We start from the raw sequence: 24,201 nt of genomic DNA on the forward strand, positions 1-24,201 counted from the left end.
ATTGTGCTACTGTTATCTATTCTATACTATACTATTAGCATTGAGTGACTGCAGTTTCTTCCAGTGGTGAAATGTCCCTTTAAATATAGAGAGAGCCTCTGTTAATCAAAATAATCTAATGGAGACCTGGAGGTGAGAATACTATGAAACAAACAGAGACACACATTAGTTAATTGCACACACATGCGCTCTACGCAAATGCACACTTAATCTACACACAATATACACACAAACTACACAACCAAGCATCATGTACAATACACAAGCATGCATATCATAACTTGACAATCGCAGTTTAACAACTCAGCTCTCCAGGGATTCATGCACAACACACATGACACATACAAATTAAACGCACGCACGCACGCACGCACGCATGCACGCACGCACGCACACACACACACATTAGCACATTAACACACACACATTAGCACATACCGGCCCAGTCTCCAGGGATTAACACTGTGGGATTTTCCCACAACTCCTTGCGCTCTCACTCACATTCTCTGTCAATCACATTACACACACACACACACACACACACACTCACACTCACACTCACACTCACTCACACTCACACTCACACTCACACTCACACTCACACCACACACACACACACACACACACACACACTGTGCTTCGATGTGGATTAACTTTTACAAATTGAAAAGAATAACCCAGCATGGAGCAGCACTGCAGAAATTGAAATAATCACCAAATAAATGAGTCACAGGGATTTTATCATGTTTTTATCTATCTGTTCTTCCTTACCACGCATACTCTCACCTTTTCCCCTCTCTCTCTCTCTCTCTCTCTCTCTCTCTCTCTCTCTCTCTCTCCTGTCTCCTTATTTGTCTCCAATTTGGGAATTTGATCTTATTCAACTGTTCCACTCATTGTAAGTGGAACACGAAGTGTGTGTGTGTGTGTGTGTGTGTGTGTGTGTGTGTGTGTGTGTGTGTGTGTGTGTGTGTGTGTGTGTGTGTGTGTGTGTGTGTGTGTGTGTGTGTGTGTGTGTGCATATGGATTATAGCAGAGGTGGATCTCAGTTGACGTGGCCTCTAAGCGTTCGGTGAAAGGTGGCTTTAATATCTCAAAAGTGGTTTTACTGAATAGACTGGCGAGCACACACACACACACACACACACACACACACACACACACACACACACACACACACACACACACACACACACACACACACACACACACACAGTGCCAGTGATTCATTCGAGTGTATTGTAGAAGCAGGCGTTGTTTCAGAGACAGCTGGGTTATAAACTTCACCTCAGGATGAAACAGTACTCTCTCTCTCTCTCTCTGTCTTTGTCTCTGTCTCTCTGTCTCTCTGTCTCTCTGTCTCTCTGTCTCTCTGTCTCTCTGTCTCTCTCTCTCTCTCTCTCTCTCCATCTCTGTCTCTCTGTCTCTCTGTCTCTCTGTCTCTCTCTCTCTCTCTCTCTCTCTCTCTCCAGTGTGTGTTGACAGTAAGTTTGGTTTTATCGTCGTTCCAGCGATGGGATCCAGATGTGAAGCTCTGTGGTGACATAACATCCACGTAGGAAAGTGAGGTCCGGTGAACCCCTGGGGTCCTTGACCAAATTCCAGGGGTCCCCAGTTTAACCACTTAAACGTAGTATACAGTACATCAGCTATTTGAAAATAGCTGATCTAAATGCTATTTAAAAGCAATTAAATAAACACAGTTCTTATTTGACATGATATGGAGAAAAAAAAGGCTATGGGAATTCAAAATGGGGAAAGGATAGATGTGCACTGAACATTCTGTAGTGGTAAAGTTTTAGCTCGCGACCCAAAAGAGAAATTAGACGTTTGCCCGGGATCCAGACTAGTGAAAATAGCTGATCTACAAGCTCACAACGCGAAGCATTGCTTCGTGTTGTTTCGCATTGTGAGCTTGTAGATCGGCTATTTTCACTACTTCATAAACATTTGTTTTCTAATTTATTGTATGTCTTAGATTTTTATTTGATTTCTTCATGAAATCACTTAAAAAAAGATCAAATTTTGTTTATAATCATGAAAATGTTTACTTTTTCTTTTATTTATTTTTAATGTTTTGAAATAATATTAAAAACAAATGTAGGAAACAAAAATACAAATAAAGGGACCCATAAAAATGGGTCCACAACCACAGGAAACTGCTGTAGTGCACATCTGTATCAGGGCAGTGTAGAAACAGTGCTGTAGTGCACATCTGTATCAGGGCAGTGTAGAAACAGTGCTGTAGTCACTACAGCACTGTTTCTACACTGCCCTACACTGCCCTGATACAGATGTAGTACAGTGTAGTGCACATCTGTATCAGGGCAGTGTAGAGATAGGACGTTGAGCGAGGGCAGGACTGGAGGGGGAAAGCTGGAATCAAGGCACGGATGTTAGGATTATGTGGTTGACACTCTCCTGTCTGTCTGCCACCAGCATACATATACCCCTCATCAAAAACGTTAGTTTGTGCTAGCTCAGTTTCTCTATACTGACAGCCATGGAGTCACATTTCCATGCTCTGCTTGGCCTCAGCATTTCCCACAAGGCTAATAGGGCAAAATTGGGGACATTTCTAAACAAGCCTAAGTCAAGGAGACAGCTAGAATACAGAATTACGCTGTAGCACGGGTAGCTAATACATTATACACATAGATTCTGCTGTTTTAGCTAATGAGCTTGGCGCTCTGCTTGCCTGTTAGCTAACGTCTGTGTGACTGACTTCATGGTGTATTTATGTCTCTTACGCTCTATGGGTCTCCTGGCCAATCGCTGTTTCTGTGTTGTAAACGGAGTTTACCATCTTTTATTACGGCTCATTTTCTGTCTTTGTTATTTTTCATGCTGTGGTTTCATTGTCTGTCATAACAAATGAAGCAGTTTGGTCCTCTGAGCGTGAGCAAACGCACATTTTTCGTATTGTTTTGTCATGGACTATGTTTATCCTGGGACTAAATGTGGGATTTCCCCATTCCATGGTTCTCTCCAGGGTTGTAAAGTAACCAAGTACATGTACTCAAGTACTTTTTACTACAAGTTTCAAGTGCAATTTTACTAGCTACTAGTTTCTTTGTAGATTTTGATTATTTGAAGATAGCAGATCTACAAGCTCACAATGTGTCACGATGTGACGCATTACGTTCTTGTAGATCGGCTATTTTCTAAATATTTTGCACACATTTTTGAACTGGCGCCTTGGCTGGTAATCCAGCATAACAGTGTGTCGAGCTACTGTATATCTATCAATAAAGGCAAAAAAGCCCCAAAAATATCTTTAAGAAAAAAAAGTATATTTTGATGCTGATACTTTTGTACTTTTACTCAAGTACATTTTGAGATGGGACTACTTGTAAAAGAGTATACATTGCAGTATCAATACTTTGAGTACTTCTTCCATCACTACTCCCTTATTTGACTACAACACTTGGGCCTCATTTTCTCTCTACCTCCTCGTTCATATTAACTGCAGTGGAGTATTACATTGTAAACTACTGGCATCCATTATAAAACCCACTGCTCATATTCACAAATGTAGCCCGTTGGCTTCTCACTGCCGTTCTCCAAGTGATTTCTACAGCCCAATCATCTCATCGCCTAGCTCTTAAAAGTCCCGTTTTGCGGTACAAATTCACCAATAAATACTGGGCTGTAATTCAGCTGTATGATAGTCATCGTGCGTAGGTTTAACTTTACGACTCCTGTCTCCGTTCTCTTCATGTTGAGAAATGGTCATTAGCCCGCAATGCTAACCGCTAGGCTAACCACATGAAAGGGAGGCCCCTGTTACAGAGTGTGACCTAATAGAAGGAGCCCATTAGCTGCTAACTACAGCCACATGTTCTGGAAGACAGCAGGATGGATATGTTTAGTAGTGTTACGTTAGTGTTAATGTTTTCTATGTCTTAATTCCCTGGTGTATTTCTGATCTCTGATCTGTTATAGTCATTATAGTAAAACGGACAAATATAGTGCCATGCGGTGCCTTCATCCAGACTGCAGAGCACTTACGATATGCATTACATTCACCCATCATTCACAAGGCGAGGCAACCATACGACGCAGCAATCTGCGTTGACCAGGAGCAGCCATATTAGGGGTCAACCCTATGCCGTTTCTACAAAAAATGCCATCTAAATGAGTAACTTTCAAGATTTTTCTAAAATTATCAAAAATAGCAGATGTACAAGGACGCAAGCAGCGCAGCACGGAATGGCACGCTGTGAGCTTGACCTTCCGATTCCAAGCCTCCCAGTGATTCTTTCCGAACCAAACACTTGCTTATCTTTTGTCTTACATTCTCTCAGGGGTGAACAATGAACATACAGTAATTGTCTCCACCAGGCCGAAGGCATGGGGAGAGAGTATGTTTTGCACTCCGTCCGTCCGTCCGTGTGTCCGTGTGTCCGTCCGTGACAAGCTAATCTCGGCCACCGTTAACCCGGTCGATGCCACATTTTGCACACACACTCCCTGGATGCCAACGATGAACCTCTGCCCCAAGATTTCCAGAACGGCCTGTTATAGCGCCAGCAGGAGGCCGCTTTGTGCAAAACAAGTTTTTGCACAGTACACCTACAGATTTTGTCCAAAAATCCCACAAATCGTTACACAGTATCTCCATAGTCATGTGCTCAAGACGGATGTGTCTGATATTTCATATTCCATCCTAATTGGCTAACATTGGCTTTCAAATTTTGCAGGATTGGCCTGTTTTGAACAAAAAACCTCAAATCATGAACGCAGCGTGCAATTTCACGTGAAATCTTTCACGCACTTTCCTACTAGGCTGAGGAATATAGCCCACCCATTTCACATTGCCCTGTTATAGCGCCACCAACAGGTGGATTGTGCATGCGTGCCATCAACACGGATCTGCACCATTTCCCATATTCCATCCTGATTGGCAAAGATTGGAACAAACAAACAAAAAACATGTTTATATTACTCCTAAATATTCCTATCCTCCTGGTGGAGACCTGTGCCCAGAAGGGCACTTTTTCTAGTTGTTTATGTATTACTGATTTTGAACGTCATGGTACTGCGGGAAATTAAGTGATATCATTGTTGTACTGCACTGTTTATGTTTTAGACAGTGTTTAGATGTTGAGCAGAGCTCACAGATGTGGATGCAGAGCTAACGAAGGCTGGTACAGTTAAAGGAAGAAAAGGCAGGTGCGCTTCCTCTGGAAACTGCCCTTGCTTAAGGCAGTGGGTCAGCTTTGAAAATAACTTAAGTAATAAACCGTCTGTCTGTTTGTCTGTCTATGCTACTGTACTTAACTCATAAACCAACTAAGTGGTTGCAATTTCTCAACAGGAGAAATTGCATCTGAGCCAGTCTATGAGTGAAAGCTGGTACAGTGTCTGCAGTAGGTTTATGAGTGAAGGCTGGTACAGTGTCTGCAGTAGTGTTGGTTTATGAGTGAAAAAAAGGAATGAAATAAAATACAAACATAAAATCATAAATAGAGGCTGACACTCAGCCTGGACGAGTACCGGAGACGGCTCTTCCCAGGATTGACTATATCCTCAATAATACTGTTCCGGCGCTTATCCAGGCCTGACATGAATCCATACATAGTGTCTGAAGAGAGCCTCGCATGTGTGGTTTCCACACGTTACAAACAAGTGACTGACATCGAGGGACCTTAAGTAGGGGCATCATTGTAGGCCACTTTATGTCTCTGCATGCTACCTTTCTTGTATGTGCACCACAAGAAAGCTGTATACATGGGAGTGCAGAATACTATATAACGTGCACACTTGACACGACCTGAACACATACTGAACCTTGAAGCATGAAATGTTTATAAGAAGCCCTCAAGGGTTCCCTTCATCTCACCACAACAAATTGTCCTTAATTGTTTCCCAAGCTTGTGTAGGTCTATTTATTTTCTACTGTCTGCTTTCGTCATATTAACTAGACTGGACTAGACTGAACTTCAGTACGATAAAATAAACTATAAGGTTAGCGTCATTGACAGGTCATATTAGTGCCGACATACTGAACCTTATACAGGCTGGCTTTGTCAAGAAGAGGCCTCTATAGTTTGACCTCCCATAATGATGTAACTCTACTCCTCCTGAGGCTGACACCCCCTGCTCTTTCCTTCCCTTCCTCCTTTTCCTAGAAGAGAGTGTGGGCTTATCTAGTGTTGCCATGTCCGTTTATTATAAGCCTTTGACTTTGGGCTTGTTCTGTAATCTCTCGAGGCGGATTCAGAGCTCCGTAGCGGAAGCTCGTCGGCAACTCCCGTTACAATGTGTAAACTTTTTTCAAACAGTCCAGGTATATACAGTAGGATTAAAGTGCTCGTGAGGCCTATAGAGACGCTTCAGTTGGGCTTATTTTTGTAGACCTAGTTGCTTGTTTCTCTCGCAAAATCTGGCAACGCTGGGGCTCATCCCAGAGGCTTTGATGTGGCGTGTTCAGTAAGGCACACCAGAGCCATTGTCAGAAGGATAGAACTGAGGTAGGAGAGGAGAACAGAAAAGATGAGAGGGGAGAATAGAAAAGATAACTGGCAAACAATAAATTAAGGTACAAGAAGAAGACTGATAAAATGTCCGGAAAAGGCAGAAGGGAGCAGCGCGTGGGTGCCAGGAAAGAGGGAGTGAGGAGTGTTATGTGAAAGAGAAAGGAGTGAATAGGAGAAAGAGAGAGATATGTAGGCTAATGTGTTCTGTTCTGTTCGGTTTTGATTGATTGATTCATTGATTGATTTTTTTAGACAGAAATGCAAACAGCACCAGTACAGTTATAAACTTGCTAACAACTTGATAACAACAAAAAAGAAGTCCTTGCGGACATGTTGACATTGAGGTCCTCCTACTGTATGTATTCATCAACATAACAAAAATACATACATATCATCACAAATAAATATAAAACACTATATGTACATAGTAGGAAAGGGGGCAGGGGGGATATCAGAGTATAAAACAGCAGTCTGTAGGGGAGAAGTGATAATTCCTTTGGCCATGTCATTCAGGAGAAAATGGATGAAGAAGCAAAACAAATAAAAAAAATCTAGTTCACATCATGAGTTAATTGTGCACATAATTCACACTGTATATGGACGCACGCACGGACACACGGACACACAGACACACCTGTGTGCCTGTGTTATGCTGAGTTCCCAGCTGAGCAGCAAAGAGCATTGTACTTCACATATCTCATATTTTTGCCCCTTGAGTGAGTATGGCCAAATTCAATGGCAAAATAACATCATGTGACGTCTTTGTGTGACGTCATGTGGGTCGCACGTGCGTGCGTGTGTCTGTTATTTTAGCCATCAGTAGTAGGCTATAATGTGTCAGGTCGTTCATACCACGCTATAGTTGTTAAATGAGGCAGCAAACGTGGTTAGTCTGTCCTACGATGCCTGTGGCTTCGGCTTGGTGTGTGTGTGTGTGTCAGTTTGAAAGGCTGCCAGAAACCCAGTTCAGTACAGATTTGACATTAGCATTTCAGTGCTAGCCGTTGAGGGAGGACCTCTCGACACATGACACGCTAATTAGCAGGCTAGTACACACGCTGCTGTCAGACAGTGAAGCCACTAAACGCTGTGTTTAAGGCAGCGTTAGGGCCATGTGCTGCCTCTCATGCTGGGAAGGAGGCCGCGTGAGTCATGCTAGCTGGCTAACACAATGTGACAGTGGAAGATATACCTCCGGGTAGAATGAGCTATAGCTAGTTCTAGAACGTAAAATAACAATAGCATATTACTAATAATGAATCCGTGCACACGCGCGTGCACATACACACACACACACACACACACACACACACACGCACGCACGCATGCACGTCGCACACAAGGTGATTCATGTCATTGAGCAGAAGAGTCGATCGGATAGGTCAGTCATATTAGTAGTCGTGTGTGCGCACGTGTGCGTGAGTGGCCATGGCCGTAAGCTGTTTCAGTGTGAATTTAGAATGAACATCTAGACTTTCTGACTCCTCGTCTGTCTCACTAATGAGAGCCTTAATGGATCCTTCAGGGCCTCTAATCATGGCCCCTAATAAGTTAGTTCGCTAGATCCCATTGGCCGAGGGAGAGGGGGGGGAGGGAGAGAGGGAGGGAGAGAGAGAGAAACAGAGAGAGAGAGAGAGACACCCAGAGAGAGAGAGACACCCAGAGAGAGAGGGAGAACGTCCATGCACATATGATATTATCCCAGACCAGCGGGGTTCAATGTAGTTCCAGAAACAACTACAACATCTCTGGGTACAACGTGTCTTTCCTCCTCAGTGGTTTCTGGATCAGGGCCCACATGTTCCCAGAGCATGTTTCTGGATCAGGGCCCACATGTTCCCAGAGCATGTTTCTGGATCAGGGCCCACATGTTCCCAGAGCATGTTTCTGGATCAGGGCCCACATGTTCCCAGAGCAGGTTTCTGGATCAGGGCCCACATGTTCCCAGAGCATGTTTCTGGATCAGGGCCCACATGTTCCCAGAGCATGTTTCTGGATCAGGGCCCACATGTTCCCAGAGCATGTTTCTGGATCAGGGCCCACATGTTCCCAGAGCATGTTTCTGGATCAGGGCCCACATGTTCCCAGAGCATGTTTCTTCATCAATCCATTGTGTTCCTGTTTTGATCAATAGTTTGACCTCCAGAGGTCAGTCTGTCTATTTGACCTGCCAGTCTAACATTGCTGTCCTCTGATTGGTCCACAGGCCTTTGGGAACGCTAAGACGGCCCACAATAACAACTCCAGTCGCTTCGGCAAGTTCATCCAGGTGAACTACAGAGAGACGGGTACAGTTAGAGGGTGAGACACACACACACACACACACACACACACACACACACACACACATACACACACACTCACACTCACACACACCATGAACACACACATCCATGCACATACACACATGGACTGCTGTATACACTTCATAACATGTTTGTCCTGAGAGAAATGGAATATTGTCTTCTACCTCTAAGCAGGTGTGTGTGTGTGTGTGTGTGCGTGTGTGTGTGTGTGTGTGTGTGTGTGTGTGTGTGTGTGTGTGTGTGTGTGTGTGTGTGTGTGTGTGTGTGTGTGTGTGTGTGTGTGTGTGTGTGTGTGTGTGTGTGTGTGTGTGTGTGTGTGTGTGTGTGTGTGTGTGTGTGTGTGTGTGTGTACAGGGCCTATGTCGAGAAGTACTTGCTGGAGAAGTCTCGCCTGGTCTACCAGGAGCACAACGAGAGGTGAGTCTGACTGACTGACTGACTGACGACACAAGGCAAGAGTGTCTGCTACTAGTGGTGTCAAAAATAATCCATTCACCATTGCATCCGGCACGATTCAGCATGGATGCAGTAAAGGGGCATTATAGTTCTGATGCACACCTCTGACTGATGCACAGGCAGACAGAGTGAATTAGATAGACTGACCAGCTGACTTATACAGTCTGTTGAGGCCTCTAGAGACCAAGCCAGGTCAGCGATGTCACGTCCTGACATCTCCTGTACCTCAGTGACCTGTCGGGTCACATCTCATATAGTTTGCTCCAAACACAACATAAATCTCCTACTGGGTGAATACATGAAATATCTAAGAACACTGCTCCCCGGGGCGCAGACCTCAGCCAGGCCGGATGCTACGTTCATGGTTTGTGGCATTCTTTTTGCCAAACAGGCCAAAGAAATTCAATTGGATCGGAATGTGAAGAATCTGACTAATATTGTTTGACTCTATAGAATACACTGTAGATCAATGTTTTGTTCAAGGACACATAACTAGTGGGTACTGAACCAGTCCAGAAACCTTATTGTTTCATGCCTATTTGTATATATAAAAAAATATATTGTTATTCTTAATTTGTATTATTCCCTGATCAAACTATGAATTCAATTGTTCATTTAAATGAATATATAATCTGGGTGACATCATAACTCAATAACAGTTTTCATGTAATGCATTTCTTATGTCAATCAAGTCTAATCACTTCAGTAGTTCTTGTAATGCTTACTTTACGTAGACTTTGTTGCATGCCGGTTGTCGCGTGCTGAAAACAGCACATCTACTAAGCTCACGACCTCGCATCAAGCTTGACCACTTGATCCTTACCAGACTTTCCACCCCGGAGGAAAGCCTGGCTGGTATTCATTCCAAACTGGCCCGTGTGATCCGGTCTTAGCCTGGCTAACAAGCCAGACTAATATCACACAACCGGCAGGCAATTTTGTTTTTGCCAACAGCTGATTCGGTCTGACTTTTTAGCCAGGCTAATCCGGTCTAGACCACGGATACTCGAGGGAAGAAAAAAGGGTTTCCGGTTTGCTGGTACCGTTTTTTTTCAGCGCTGCTTTGTTTTGGTCCTCCAATCCCCATTTAAATACTGAATCAAGTATAACTAGTATACCGGTAGTCTCACCATTCACTACGAGTTGGAATAGAAGATGGATATACCAAACAATCTATTCCTATAAGCTAAACTATCAAGGGTTTTATTGGGTAGGCCCTAAATGGGTAATTCTGGTTCTGGTTTGGTGGTTCCGGCCCGATGACTACAACCAGTGACAGAAACCCAGAAAATGGTATTGATCCCAGGCTACTTGAACCCGAACATCTCGATGTAGCGATAGAGAGATTTGGTGTGGAGGGAAAAAGAGCGTGCCAAGTATAGAGGCAACTCATGTCCAGGTTAACAAGTACAGTATATACAGTAGGGGGTTTAAATACAACACTGTTCTGTTCCATCCAGGCCAAATCTCACGTTTCTATGTCCTTTGTCCTTTTGGAAACCAGACACTTAATGGCTCTCATTTCCTCAGTAGTAGACTATAACCAAACTCATCACGTTTCATTAAAACCCTCCACTCTCCCCAATTTAGTTAAATCAATAAATTATGTATTATAATACACTAATTTATTAAAGACTGTTGAAGAAATGTGGATTCATGTTCAGCGGAGATGGTTATTTCAGCATACCACCGTTTATCCTCTCTGTCTTTGTACCCTACACACACGCGCACGCACACGCACACACACACACACACACACACACACACACACACACACACACACACACACACCACCCAAACCCTCTTGTCTCCATATCACTCATCTCCTGCGGCACCAGTCCCCGGCCAACTAAAACCGCTAGCTCCCATTGGTCACCACCTTATCCCTCCTACACTCTGATTGGCTCTTTAAGCTCCTGTTTCAGTTGATGACAGCCCCCACCGCTCCGCCCCCGGCCCTCCTGACGCCATGTTGACGGACCTTGTAACTGGATATGACAACGTGACATCCCAGACAGCTAGGACTGTCCTGTTTTCGCTCGACACTAAATGTCGTTGCCAGAAATCGCCAATCTACAAGCTCACGACACGCCACGTTATGAGCTTGTAGATCTGCTATTTTTCCAAGTTCCGCTCCCCAGAATAGGGATGCTATGGTTCAGTGTTGTGTTTGCCTACGGTAGATTTTTCAGATATGGCATTGTGACATAATTGTGAGCTCGTAGTTGGCCGATTTTCAAATATGGCAACACAAATATGAAATGTTGAAATGGTCCAGATGCCACTTTGAGGATCACTGATCTAGGATCAGATCCCCTCTGAGAATTCCTCCAATGTCTCCTATTATGCTGTCTCCCTCTCAGCTCTCCTACTGTCTGTCATAATAGAGAACAGGAGGGTGGGCGGACCTTTTGAAGCGATCAATGCAACAACTTGCTGCGTTTGCAGGTTGTCGAGAACCAAGCCAGAATCACATCTGTCGCATGCTCGCGCACACGCACGCACGCATGCACGCGCGGTCGCGGGCACACACACACACACATGCACACACATGTGCAGTTGTGCACACATGTGCACATGCACACACATACACACACACACACACACGCTGTCCTTGTCAAAGCAGATTGGCTCTGCATACTGGTCTATTGTCTTACTGAAACACGAGCTCTCTGGTTGGAAGGTGTTGCATATTTGTTACATATCCTCAGGTTGGGGCCAAGCTGACGCGCACACACACACACACACACACACACACACACACACACACACACACACACACACACACACACACACACACCCCCAGTTCGTTCAGGTCTGGGACATGAGGTCACATTCTTCCAGTGTTCCTGGATGGAATGTGCACGTTTTAAACATCCTCATCTTCACAACTGTCCTCCGGGACGCCATGGTAACACTGATACACACCGCATGTTGGGAGACACTACAGCACGTTGGGAAAAGAACAAGAAATAAAGCCTAACCCAAACGTCCCTTGGAATAAGGAATGGTCGCTCATTCGGATGCTAAATGACGTGTCCCTAATTGAACTGACGAGTTCAAACAGTTCATATATATTACTATAGTACATGTTGTAACCACTTAATCCGTCTAGACTTAGTAAACTGGACCTTTCGTTTACACCAGATCTCTCTGCCAGAAATCTATGATGTGTTGTGAGCTTGTAGAGCTGCTGTTTTTGGCTAATATTGCCCCCAACAGTGATTATTATTATTGTTGATTCTGTGTCTCTTATTTTTGTTGTGAGAAAGTGTACCCCGAGCAGTATATTTTATTTGAATTTTAATTCAAGTGTGTGTGTGTGTGTGTGTGTGTGTGTGTGTGTGTGTGTGTGTGTGTGTGTGTGTGTGTGTGTGTGTGTGTGTGTGTGTGTGTGTGTGTGTGTGTGTGTGTGTGTGTGTGTGTGTGTGTGTGTGTGCAGGAACTACCACGTGTTCTATTACCTGTTGGCCGGATCCAGTGAGGAAGAGAGGTCGACCTTTCACCTCCTCAAACCTGAGGAGTACCACTACCTCAACCAGGTATGGCATGTATAACACACACACACACACACACACACACACACCTGTGTCCTGTGTCTTAACACAGGACGTAATGATATGCAGGAACAGACAGGAAGAGTGGGGTCAAAGGATCTTTAGGCCCGGAGGTGGAATGGGGGCAAAAAGGGGTCAGAACAGTATATCGTTACTGTCAGGTGCAAACCTGATGAATTGAACATACCGGTAGATTTTTTTTTAATGCCTTTAGCCTTAATGTCTGATTGTACCTCGTGCTGTTTAACGAGGTATCAATCAAAAAACCTCACACTGTGACTTTCCAGAATGCAAATAGCAAAAATAGCTCATCTACAAGCTCAAAACATTTGGCATTGTGATGCGGTTTTATTTTGTGTGAAACTGTAGTATGATCAAGTAGGGCATTAATTTACAAACAAAACAAACGTAAACAGTTTTAAATTCTGTACACGGTATATGAAGATATGAGCTTTCTGCCTGACAAAAAAAGTATACCCCCACACGTATACCCTCCGGTGATTTATTGTGGACACAGAGACAGGAAAAATGACAGACTGAGCTGCCTTCTTCAGGGCCAATCCATTTAATGCCTTAAAAACAGACGGTAAAACCTTGAATTGGATTGTGTATTTGACAGGCGGCCAATGGAGAGAGGCCAGTATAGGGGAGATGTAGTGCCAGTCAGTCAGGAGCCTAGGAGCTGCTTTATGAAAGGACTGCAGCTGAGATAGAGATGACACGAATCGATTCCACTTTACAGTGTGTATTATAAACCCGACAGTGGTACGATATATGCTTACAGAAAATGGAACTTAACAGTTTGACGGCCGCTAATTGTTTAATCAAACGATCGACTCTGCTTAATATGCTAAACCCGCCTTTTGTTTTATGTGTTTAATTCGCCGTATTTTAATAATTAAAAAGGAACTCCGGCTTTGCCGCGGAACTGGTGATGAAACCGGAAATCAACCCATGCGCTGGGCTGCTAGGGCTTCTGGGAAATTGAACGAGGGGGAGAGACAATCTTGGTCTGTGACCAGGATCAAGGAAGTGGCTTTTTTGTCAGCTCAATAATAAATGCTGGAAGTGTTTACTTGCGGATTTTCACGGATCAAAAGCCCAAATACCTCGGCGTATGCTGCAAAGGTAATAAAACAATCTCGGCAGCGTAGAATATTTGATTAAAATGCGTTTCATGGAGACAAACTGTTAAGGGGGAGCAGAGAAAAGAAAATAGGACCTAAAATAGAACCTTGAGGTACTCCAAACGTGATCAGTGGAAGAAGAGGAGTTCACTATCTTAACAGAAATGTAAGAAGGATACAAAGCATTGTAAGGCAGTACTCTGCATTCTTGTCAAAATACGGTGATTGTCGTAGTCCGACTCCACACTGTTACAGGGTCATACAGTGATGAAGTGCTTCCTGCAGCGTAACCCTGCACTTTTCAGAAGGTGTCATACCAGTTTCCTGTTGCACTTAATTTCCCCATAGTTTAGTTTGATTGGCTCGGCAGCAGGTTGAACCGGAAACATTCAACACATTCACATGTGTTTCCGGGTACATTATGCCACTTTCTGAAAGCTGCCTGTGACTGCAGTTATATAGTATATAAACTAGCAGATCTACAAGCTCGTAAGAGCATTGCCTTGTGACACTTTGTGAGCTTGTAGATTGGCTATTTTCAGCAAAGAGATTTAGTGTAGAGGGGAAAAAATGGTATGGACCCCTGCGGGACCCCGATCAACAAAGTACATATACTGTAGGGTTCTCAACCTTTTATGGATCAGGGCCGACTTGAAAATGTCCAAACAACGCATTTGCGGCCCCCTATCTGGATGGGTGGGTCTTATGCATATTCAAATCATGTTTGTTTTAAATGATCAGTCAATTGATTGTGTTCCAGCTTTGATCAATGGAACTGACATAGTATACGTCTTCAAGTCCTTATTCATCAGTAATATCACAGACAGAAAATAGCAGATCTACAAGCTCACAATGCGATGCATCTGCGCTGCATTGAGAGCTTGCAGATGTGCTTTTTTCGTTGTGCGACACTGTCGTAAGACACAGTACGAATCTACATGAATATCTACTGCAATTAGCAGCAGGTGTTCATCCCTGACCCCACAGTGTCTGCATGGAAATACGTGGAATAACGTATCTGCTCAGATGTACCACCCACTGTTTTGTGTGTGTGTGTGACTGTGTGTGACTGTGTGTATCGCTCGCGCGCGTTATTCTCTTGAGGATGTTTTGTCTTAATTTATAATCCCCTCAACAACATTGACACACACACACACACACACACACACACACTGCCTGTTACTATGCAGCTCTGTTTCCATGGTAACATCAGTCAAGTGTTAATCTGGCTCTTGTGCCGAGGGGCCCAATGGTCGCGTGCGTGTTTGTGTGAAAGTAAACATAAACTACTGGCATCCAGCCATTATGCCATGATGCATCTGATGCTCACACACACACACACACACACACACACACACACACACACACACACACACACACACACACACACACACACACACACACACACACACACACACACACACACACACACACACACACACACACACACACACACACAACTCATAGTAGGGCTCTAGAGAGAACGGCAAAATAAAATATCAGTTGTGTCTTCCGTTTAGAGTCTAAACGGAAGACAGACCTGATATTTTATTTTGCTGTCTAAACTTTAGACGGCAACGGTGTTTTCGGGGTTGAAAATGCAAAAAGGTGAAACCCCCTTCCAGAGTGTAAATCTTTAAGACCGCTCCCGCCTGGTGTCTCTGTGTAAACAGGCAATACAGGGGAAACCGCAAACCGCGTGACATGGCTCACGTCGGCTCACGGCGTGTACACTATTACCAAGACAAAAAATTTAAAGACCTGCCCCTCTCCGGTTTACTTCCTTTATCTGTGTGAAGTATAGGCATGTGAAGCGAATGTCCCGCCTCCTCTCCGCTTCCGTTTAGTGCATTAAATTAGTCAAAGCACAGTCAACGCTTGCTGCTTATCAGAAATTGGGAATTCAAAAAAATATTTTAAAGGCTTAAAATGTATCTGAGTGAACAGAAATGGCAAACGGATGGCAAACTACTCTCCCCTTATCCTGATGTCATTGTCTGTTTACTAAGATCACTATTCACTCGTCGACTCGTCACTTGACTTTGCCTTTCGTCAGAATCAATCAACCTTGTCTGCCTGGTTCCCATAGCGACTTGACGCATGATGTAAAACTATATTCATATGCGGTTTGCTAACCGGATTGACTGGGGGGGCTTTAAAAATAGTAGTTATGTCTGTATGAAGGAACAGGGTGTGGTCAAGTATTTCCTGAAGAACATACATCATTTTCCGTAGTTTATTGATTGAGTGTGTGGTTTGGAGCGTGCGCGTGTGTGTGTATGTGCAATGCATGTGCGTGCGCACGCATGTGTGTGTGTTACCTTTTTTCTAATCCAGTCTACTTCGCTTCCAGATGACAAAGAAACCACACAAACACCCCTGGGACAATTACTATGACATCGAGCTGGTCAGTATTCTGTGGCTGATGAGCTCTGTGTGAGTGTGTGCTTGCTTGCGTGTATCGTTACTTGTGTGTTGTTTTCGCTGGCTCTCAGTGCTTTCGGTGTTTGGGTCACTGTGTTGTCATGTGTTCACAACCACAACCAATCAACACACACTTCTCTCAGCCGGACCGGCCTGGAACTGAAAGATGGAGGCATTCTGGGTTGATGTCGATGTGATTTATCCACAACTGAAACCAGGTTAAACCAGTCAAACGCATTAAGACCAGAGGCCGATTCTACAAATGCCTTCTAAATGAGTAGTTCTCACATTTTCAAGACTTTTCAAAAATAATTCAGATAGCAGATGTATGCTCGCAGTGCTGTGACTGTGAGCTTTACAGTATGTACTGTATATCTGCTATTTTTGAATAGCCAACACTAAAATCTAAAATGACACCAAAGCTTTCCCTATTTTAATGGGTTAAGGAATATGTTGACTTTTGGAACTTGTAATGCTTAGCTCCAGTTCCATCTATCTGATCGCTTTCCATAAAAAATATTGTTTTGGAAATTCAGTGACAGCACAGCAGTAAAAGTTACAGATAGAGGGCAAAGAAGTACAATATGTACAGAAGAATAATAGTGTTGACATCAAGCCAGAAGTCTGAAATCTTTCAATCAAAAACTCTTGGGCTTTTCTGGAACTGGTTTGTTTTTTGCACCCTGCTGTTAGAATTTCGGGTCAGGAGGGATTGAACCGTTTTTTCTTAACTGTGCATCCATTTCAAAGTAACAAATTGTTCACTGCATTGGATGTTGAGTGAAGCTGTTTCAATCTCTGTTCAACTCACGCTAACAGGAGACTGAGTCTCTGTGTTGAACGTCTTCAGAGAGATCTAAAAATCTTGCATTGTATGGACTGCATTCAAAGCCCTCTATCTCAGAAACGACATTCATTAGTTTCTGGGGAAGACAAGGTTTTTCAACGGCCTGTAGCAGGGCGCTGTGATACTCGCGGTCGGGATTGTTCACCACCGACCGAAAGAACAACGACCGGTCACGGCAACACACACAGCATTTTGTCATTGTAACATGTGGTTACGGATATTTGGCTCTTCAAAGTAAGTGTTAAAACCTTGGCAATACGCTATCGAGGGATTAATTAATGCTGGCGGGAATTGGGTTTGGGTGTGTGTGTGTGTGTGTGTGTGTGTGTGTGTGTGTGTGTGTGTTTGTGTGCGCACGTCTGCGTGCGTGTCTTTCTGGGATTCTCGGTGCATTCAGTGGATTTCAGTGACACTATAGTGGTGTGATGATTTTGTTCTGCTCACTTTGAGATTTACACAAACAAATTGCATTATTAATTAAATACATTATTATTATTATTACTAGACCGGTGCCCGGCTGTAGAGCACAGAGTCAGTAACAATGCAAGTTGGAGATCCATCCCCCGCCCGGCTATGCAATACCCGTTGTATTGCCCATGACATTTCTGTATCTGTCGCTCTGTGTCCTTTATTCCTATATGGAGTTCTGTGTCAGGCATGCCCAAATATGGAGTGTTGTGATGTAGAACAGGCCAGATCCATATATGGAGCCCGGGCAGAGGCCTTTTGTGGCGGTTGTGGACAACCGTTGGTTCGACCAACTCGACACCGGGCACGGCACTCCCTGTGGGGGTGTGGAACGCGTGTGTCGTATTTGAAGTCGGTGGGGCGAACGGTTCTCGAGTTACATGCATTACAGCCGTACACACACACACACACACAGACATAAACATGGTGGATTTATAGATTATTATTATTAATATTAGGATTATTTCAAACATCAGCTACAGTGTTATGGTATCGTTGCTGTCGGACAGAAACCTTGTATCACCATATTTCAAATTGTTATGTTTTTAATTTTCCATAAATGAAATCATACAAGATTGTCACACACAAGTAGTGAAAATAGCCGATCTACAAGCATCTCAGCATCATCTCGCAATTCACAATTTTTTAAAGTCATAGGAACGGTTTTGGACATACAGCAGTGACAATATCTTGTTTAGATGACTCTAGCAAGACACTGTCACGGGTCAATATGGAGTTAAATGGACACTCCCAATTTTACTGTCTATGCGTCATTCATTCCCCCCTCAACTTTCCCTTTAGCAGCACAGTATGTGCCTGCTGTCAGTTGGTAACCTTGTATGTCCAAAACCGTAAACCGTGAAAATAGTTCATCTACAAGCTCTCCCGACGCGTTGCGAGTTTGCATTTCTGCTATTATCACTACTTTTGTGTGACACTTTTGTAAAGTAGAGTATTCATCTATGGGGAAAAAAAACACCATAAAAATGTGAAATATGGAGATAGGAGTTCTCTGCCTGACGGCGATGATGTTGCTATCATGCTGTGAATCTCAGCGGTCACCCTCGCTATGACATCATCAGTCTGTGACCCCCAGCTCCCAAGGAGGTGATATCACTGTCTGCACAGACTGTCTGACATACGCGCACACACACATCCGCACTCACACACCCGCACGCACGCACACACACACACCCACACTCACAAACACATGCACACACAAAACCTCCCCATGCAAAAACCCATGACAGCTGTCTCAACAACTGACCAACCCCCTTGGGCCCACTTAACCTTTGACCCCTGGATCCAGCCAATACACACAGGGCCATCAGGGGAGACTGTCCTCGGACACACATGATGAAACTATGTAAGGTAACCAAAAACAGTCTAAATAAATCTCAATAAATGTAAATTTACAGTGTAGCTAGCACCGTCAGTAGCAGCTGCGTTCACTCTGGCAGATAACAAAACATACAAAGCTACAGAACAAAGCAGCATACATACTGTATGTTACCGAGTCGCCATTTGGTTTAACTGAATGAGCTTGTTGACGTCATCAAGCAGCGCGTCGGTCGTCAGACAAGCACGACAAATATTAAGGAAAATAAAGCCTGGGGCTAAAAAAAGAACATGGAACTAGCAGACAGAAATAATTGGTTTTCTACAAGCAGGAGTTGTGTGGTGAGAGGAGGTGGAGTGGAAATGTTTAAACAACACTTTTGTAGCTTTTGTACATTTTGTAGCTTTGTATCTGTAGTTGAAGCCAGTTCAACTTGGATAGTAGCTTTATAGATTTTGTAGCAGCTACAAACATTGGGTGTAGCTTTGTCGTTGGTTTCCATTGAAAACGCATGGTAGACTGTACTGTAGCTTTGTATCTGCTGGTGTGAACACGGCAGTTTCCCAGTAGGTAAAACTTTATGGGTTGCGAGTAAATACCCCTTTAGTTTTGTTTCCTACATTTTGTTTTAGATTAAAGGAGAATTCCATGCTAGAATGCTTTCTTTCTTACCTTTCTTTGTAGTTGTTACGTCCCCACCAAAGAGGTCCAGGTGTTTTTTTGTGCAAAAGCTCCTTATTGGCTATTTTCCCTACCATAGGCCCTCAATGAATTGCATTGCATTGAATGGGAATTGAATGGGGCTATGGGGTGTTATGCTAGTTCGCTTATTTCCATCGAAAGAAGTAGTAAAGTGTGCCGCTTGGGATATTATTTACATTATGAAGAGAGGATATATACAAAGATATTATAATTTTGAGCGATGGAAATAAGCGAATTAGCACAACACCCCATAGCCCCATTCAATTCCCATTCAATTCAATGCAATTCATTTAGGGCTTATGGTAGGGGAAATAGCCAATAAGGAGCTTTTACACAAAATAACACCTGGACCTCTTTGGTGGGGACGTAACAACTACAAAGAAAGGTAAGAAAGCCTTTTAGTATGGAATTCTCCTTTTAAGTTTCAGAAAGTTCACAAAAAACATGAAAAAGTTTTTCTGTACGTACAGTACAGTTAATGTTCAGATTAATTTAATATGAAGGACCCCTTACCCTAATGGAAACAAATTGGATGGATTATGAAATCCTTTTAGCAGACCTTGTATTGAACTGTAGGCTACGTTCCTGTGCTTTTTTCTGCAAACTGTTTATAAAGTAGGCTAATCAATCTATGGAGGTATATGCACCTAAACGCTGGGCTCTCAACAGTCACGCGATTAATTTAGAGCCAAATCAAAAGCAGTTGAGTTGCTTATAAGTTGTAAAAAATAAGTGCAGACAAATTGATTTGGCGTGATGAGCGGTCGCTGAATGCACAGAACAGTGGGCGTATCCTCCCCGACCCCACACACTCCTTTAGGTGGGGTGACGTCACCTCAGGCTCTGCTTGCATGCATGCACATTGCACAGACACAGCGGAGCTAAATGACGACTGATGAGAACCGTTTGGGGAACCGTTAATAAAACACTACACACACACACGTGCGACTACACACACACACGTGCAATACCGCACGCACGCAGCGCACGCAGCATGGCACGCGCATTGTACACACACGCGCGGACATTGCTGGCCATTGTTGGTTTCACGCATGCGCACACCACTCGTGCTCACGGATACATACATACATACAGGTACACACACAGGTACACGGACATTGCTGGATGTAGGAGTGGTTGCACCACTCATCAACAGTAACAATCCAGAAAGGCTGCTGTGCAGTACGGATTGCATAATCATAAACCTTTCATCTCCATATTATTTCTTTGTTAATAAATGAATGGTGGAGCACCTCCAGGAGCTTGTACTGTAGCTAAAGGAGGACTCGGGTCAACTGAATAATGTTGTAGGCTTTGAGTGGTTAAAGGGACATTTTACATGTTAAGGGATGAGATTCTGGAGATCTCGTCCCTCTTGGTGCTGGGTGTGTCGCTCAACGGTTCTGGTGTTTACGGGTTTGCTTTGTGTGTCTCTTTTGAGTGTGCTTGTTGATTTGCAGAGTGGCTGCAGGTGGCATGCTGGTTTCGGCCACAATTCTTATGTCCTGCACGCTGAAACATTACAATTTAGGCATTTACAATTTAGTCATTTAGCAGACGCTCTTAATCCAGAGCGACTTACATTAAGCAAGAACAAAAAGCATGGGAATACATCACATAAAAGCATTTATCATGAAACATGCGTAAGCTAAGAAAGTAACAGTGGAATATCTATATAATGAAACTATACATATAAACTATACATATATACTACTATGCTATACATATGTACTATGGCGTGCTATGACTATATACAATGCAATTATAGTGCTGTCTACATACCATGCTATAAGTCTGTATCAAATGCTATCTAAGTCTACAGAAATGCTATCTAAGGGGGTAGGGTAAGTGCTATGGGCCATGATGGAGTCTGAAAAGGTGGGTTTTCAGACTACGGCGGAAGATTGGGACTTTGGGAGTGATGCTGCAGTTCTGACTGCAATGGGAAGTGCATTTTGGAGCCAGAAGGGAGAAGAGTTTGGGACGTGTGGAGCGTTGTCCCGGCGTTTTTAGTGAGGGTACTTCCAGCTTCCCTGCATTCCATTCCATTTCCATTTAGCAGACACTCCTTATCCAGAGCAATTGAGAAGTAAGCAGTTGAGAAGCAGTGAAAATCTAGATTAAATGAAGGTAAGTTATGTTGAATCCTTGAAGTGCCAGTTTGAAAGTTATTTTTAGAAGGATAGAGTATTGGGGAATGTTAATGTTTAATGAGGTAATAAGATACGACAGCGTGTGTTAAATGGTGGTTATTGGCATGGCTGCTCTGCGGTTCCTCACACAGCTGTACAGATTACCACAGTTTAGCTTGACCTCGAGTGTTTTACTGCTTTCATACAATAGTTACTAAGAAAATAAAACATATTCGTTGATGTTCGTTGCTGCCGGGTAGAAACCTTGTATGTCCAAAACAGTATTCTTTTAAAAACGGTTAAATATTGAAAATTGCCGATCTACAAGCTCGCAACGTGTTGTGAGCTTGTAGAGCTGGTAATTTCACTACTGTGTGAGGAAGTACGACGTTCATTTACAAAAGTTAAATAATTATGGCGGTTTCTTCCCGTTGGAAACGACTTGAGGATTACACCGGGGCTCCACCGGGCGCGTCAGCGTCGCGTCTCCGTCACTGCCAGGGAATGTTCCCTTTTTAATCAATGAAGGGTGGCTCCACTGCCCGCGTTGCGTGACTGCATTAAAATTGCCCAGTTCGTTTTTTGACGCACGCAACGGAGACACAACGCAACCGGTGGAGCCCCGCCGTTATACGGCAGGGCTTCTCAAAGTGGGTACCTTGACGCAAGTCCAGGGGTGTCTCAGAATACTTTGGTAATATTTGTTATTTATCAATGTCAGTTGCACTTTACTTGGTGGATTCTTTTCAGTCTAAAGTACACCAAGGGCCCTATCTTGCGCCACCCCTTACCCCTTATCCCTAAACCTATTTGCCTTTTTCTTTTTTACTTTTTTGAAAATAGTTCAACTAGCCAATCATCGGCACGTCAATCAGCTATTTTAACTATTTTAAAAGGTTTTTGAAAATAGTAAAACATGGCAAATAAGTTTAGGGATAAAGCCCCGATATAGCCCCAAGTCTCTTCACCAAATATAGCAGATCTGCAATTTGAATGTGAATGTCCCCCCCCCCCCCCCCCCCCCAGAATATGGATGCTGGGGTTTAAGTGGTTAAACACCAAGTATAACAATTATGTCTGTCCTATAATGGAAACTGATGTTTTCCTTGTGACATACTATATCTTTGGGGGAAAGATTTAGATAGTTATTTACCATTAATATGACATAAGGTGCTATATAGTAACTATAATATTTCAGGGGTGCCGCGGATGAAAAGGTTTTTTACAGGGGTGACCTGAGCCAAGAATATTTGAGAACCACTGTTACAGTATATGTGTAGCGCCGTCGACAGTAAACATTACTTGTATGAGATTGTGCTAAAATCAACGATCTGGCAAGAAGTTGTTTAAAAACTTCTGCGTGTTTCAAAGTGCTGATTCATCAGATGAACTGAAATTGAAGGATATAGAGATGCAGCACGCACACACACACACAGTGACACACACACACACACACACACACACACACACACACACACACACACACACACACACACACACACACACAGACAGGCAGCCTCCATAACTCCCACCACATTCTGAAGTGTACATTTCCAACAGGACTAGAGTTACGACCACAGGACGTGAAAACTTGAGTTAGAAAAATAATCACCCTTTGTTTGAAATGGGTTTAAAAGAACAGATTCCTCCTTAAATGCCACAAATCAGCCTTGTAACTTTGTCCTACTGTATCAGCATGGAGGGGAAAAGCGTTCCTCTACTATACCAGCCAGTGTTGCCAAACTTTGTCAGAGAAACAAGCGGCCAGGTCTATCAACACAAGCCTGATTAGGTCGCATGATCACACACACACACACACACACACACACACACACACAAACGCACACACACACTGGTGGTTCCCAGTTGACCACGTATACCCTATATACAACCGTATGCGTATATACGGTATTTTCAGAACATCTTGAAAAGAAAAGAAAATATTACATTTTAAATACACAAATCTTGTATGGGGGGACAGATGCATATTCATTTGGAGGTCTTTGACATTAAGATGTTTGAGAACCACTGGTCTAAACAAGAGACTGCAAGCCCAAATAAATAAACAACCACACTTTAGAAATGAGCCCAAAATACTGCAACCCGCCACTACCAATATTTACAAGCGACTTTACAGGAAAGAAAACAAGTCCAAAGTCGCTTATAATAAGCAAGAATGATTATTATTATAAGCGACTGACTACCAGCCAACACTGATGTCTTCATCCTCGCTGCTTCCCCCTGTGGAGTCACGTTGAGCCTCTCGGGTTAGATGCAGTTGTGGACAGGGTACACTAGGCTTTGGAAATAAATACAAATTATTGAATTTTTATGTTTTCACATAAAGATGAATCATAAGTG

The 24,201-nt window shown here is 43.4% G+C and overlaps 1 protein-coding gene across 4 annotated transcripts in view; it reads left to right on the top strand.

Moving 5' to 3' along the window:
• LOC310857310 (unconventional myosin-IXAb-like) overlaps window positions 1-24,201 on the top strand; it is a 136,857-nt gene that overhangs the window by 57,512 nt on the left and 55,144 nt on the right. For 3 of the 4 annotated variants that reach the window (XM_083762922.1, XM_083762923.1, XM_083762924.1), the window contains exons 5-8: window positions 8,689-8,783; window positions 9,143-9,205; window positions 12,687-12,786; window positions 16,282-16,335. In XM_083762922.1, coding sequence (XP_083619048.1) covers window positions 8,689-8,783; window positions 9,143-9,205; window positions 12,687-12,786; window positions 16,282-16,335 — 312 coding nt within the window. The remainder of the gene's footprint in view (window positions 1-8,688; window positions 8,784-9,142; window positions 9,206-12,686; window positions 12,787-16,281; window positions 16,336-24,201) is intronic. The other variant, XR_014569129.1, reaches the window with a different exon arrangement.

Source organism: Protomyctophum parallelum (genome assembly GCF_964188405.1).
Source record: "Protomyctophum parallelum genome assembly, chromosome: 4".
Taxonomy (NCBI): Eukaryota; Metazoa; Chordata; class Actinopteri; order Myctophiformes; family Myctophidae; genus Protomyctophum; species Protomyctophum parallelum.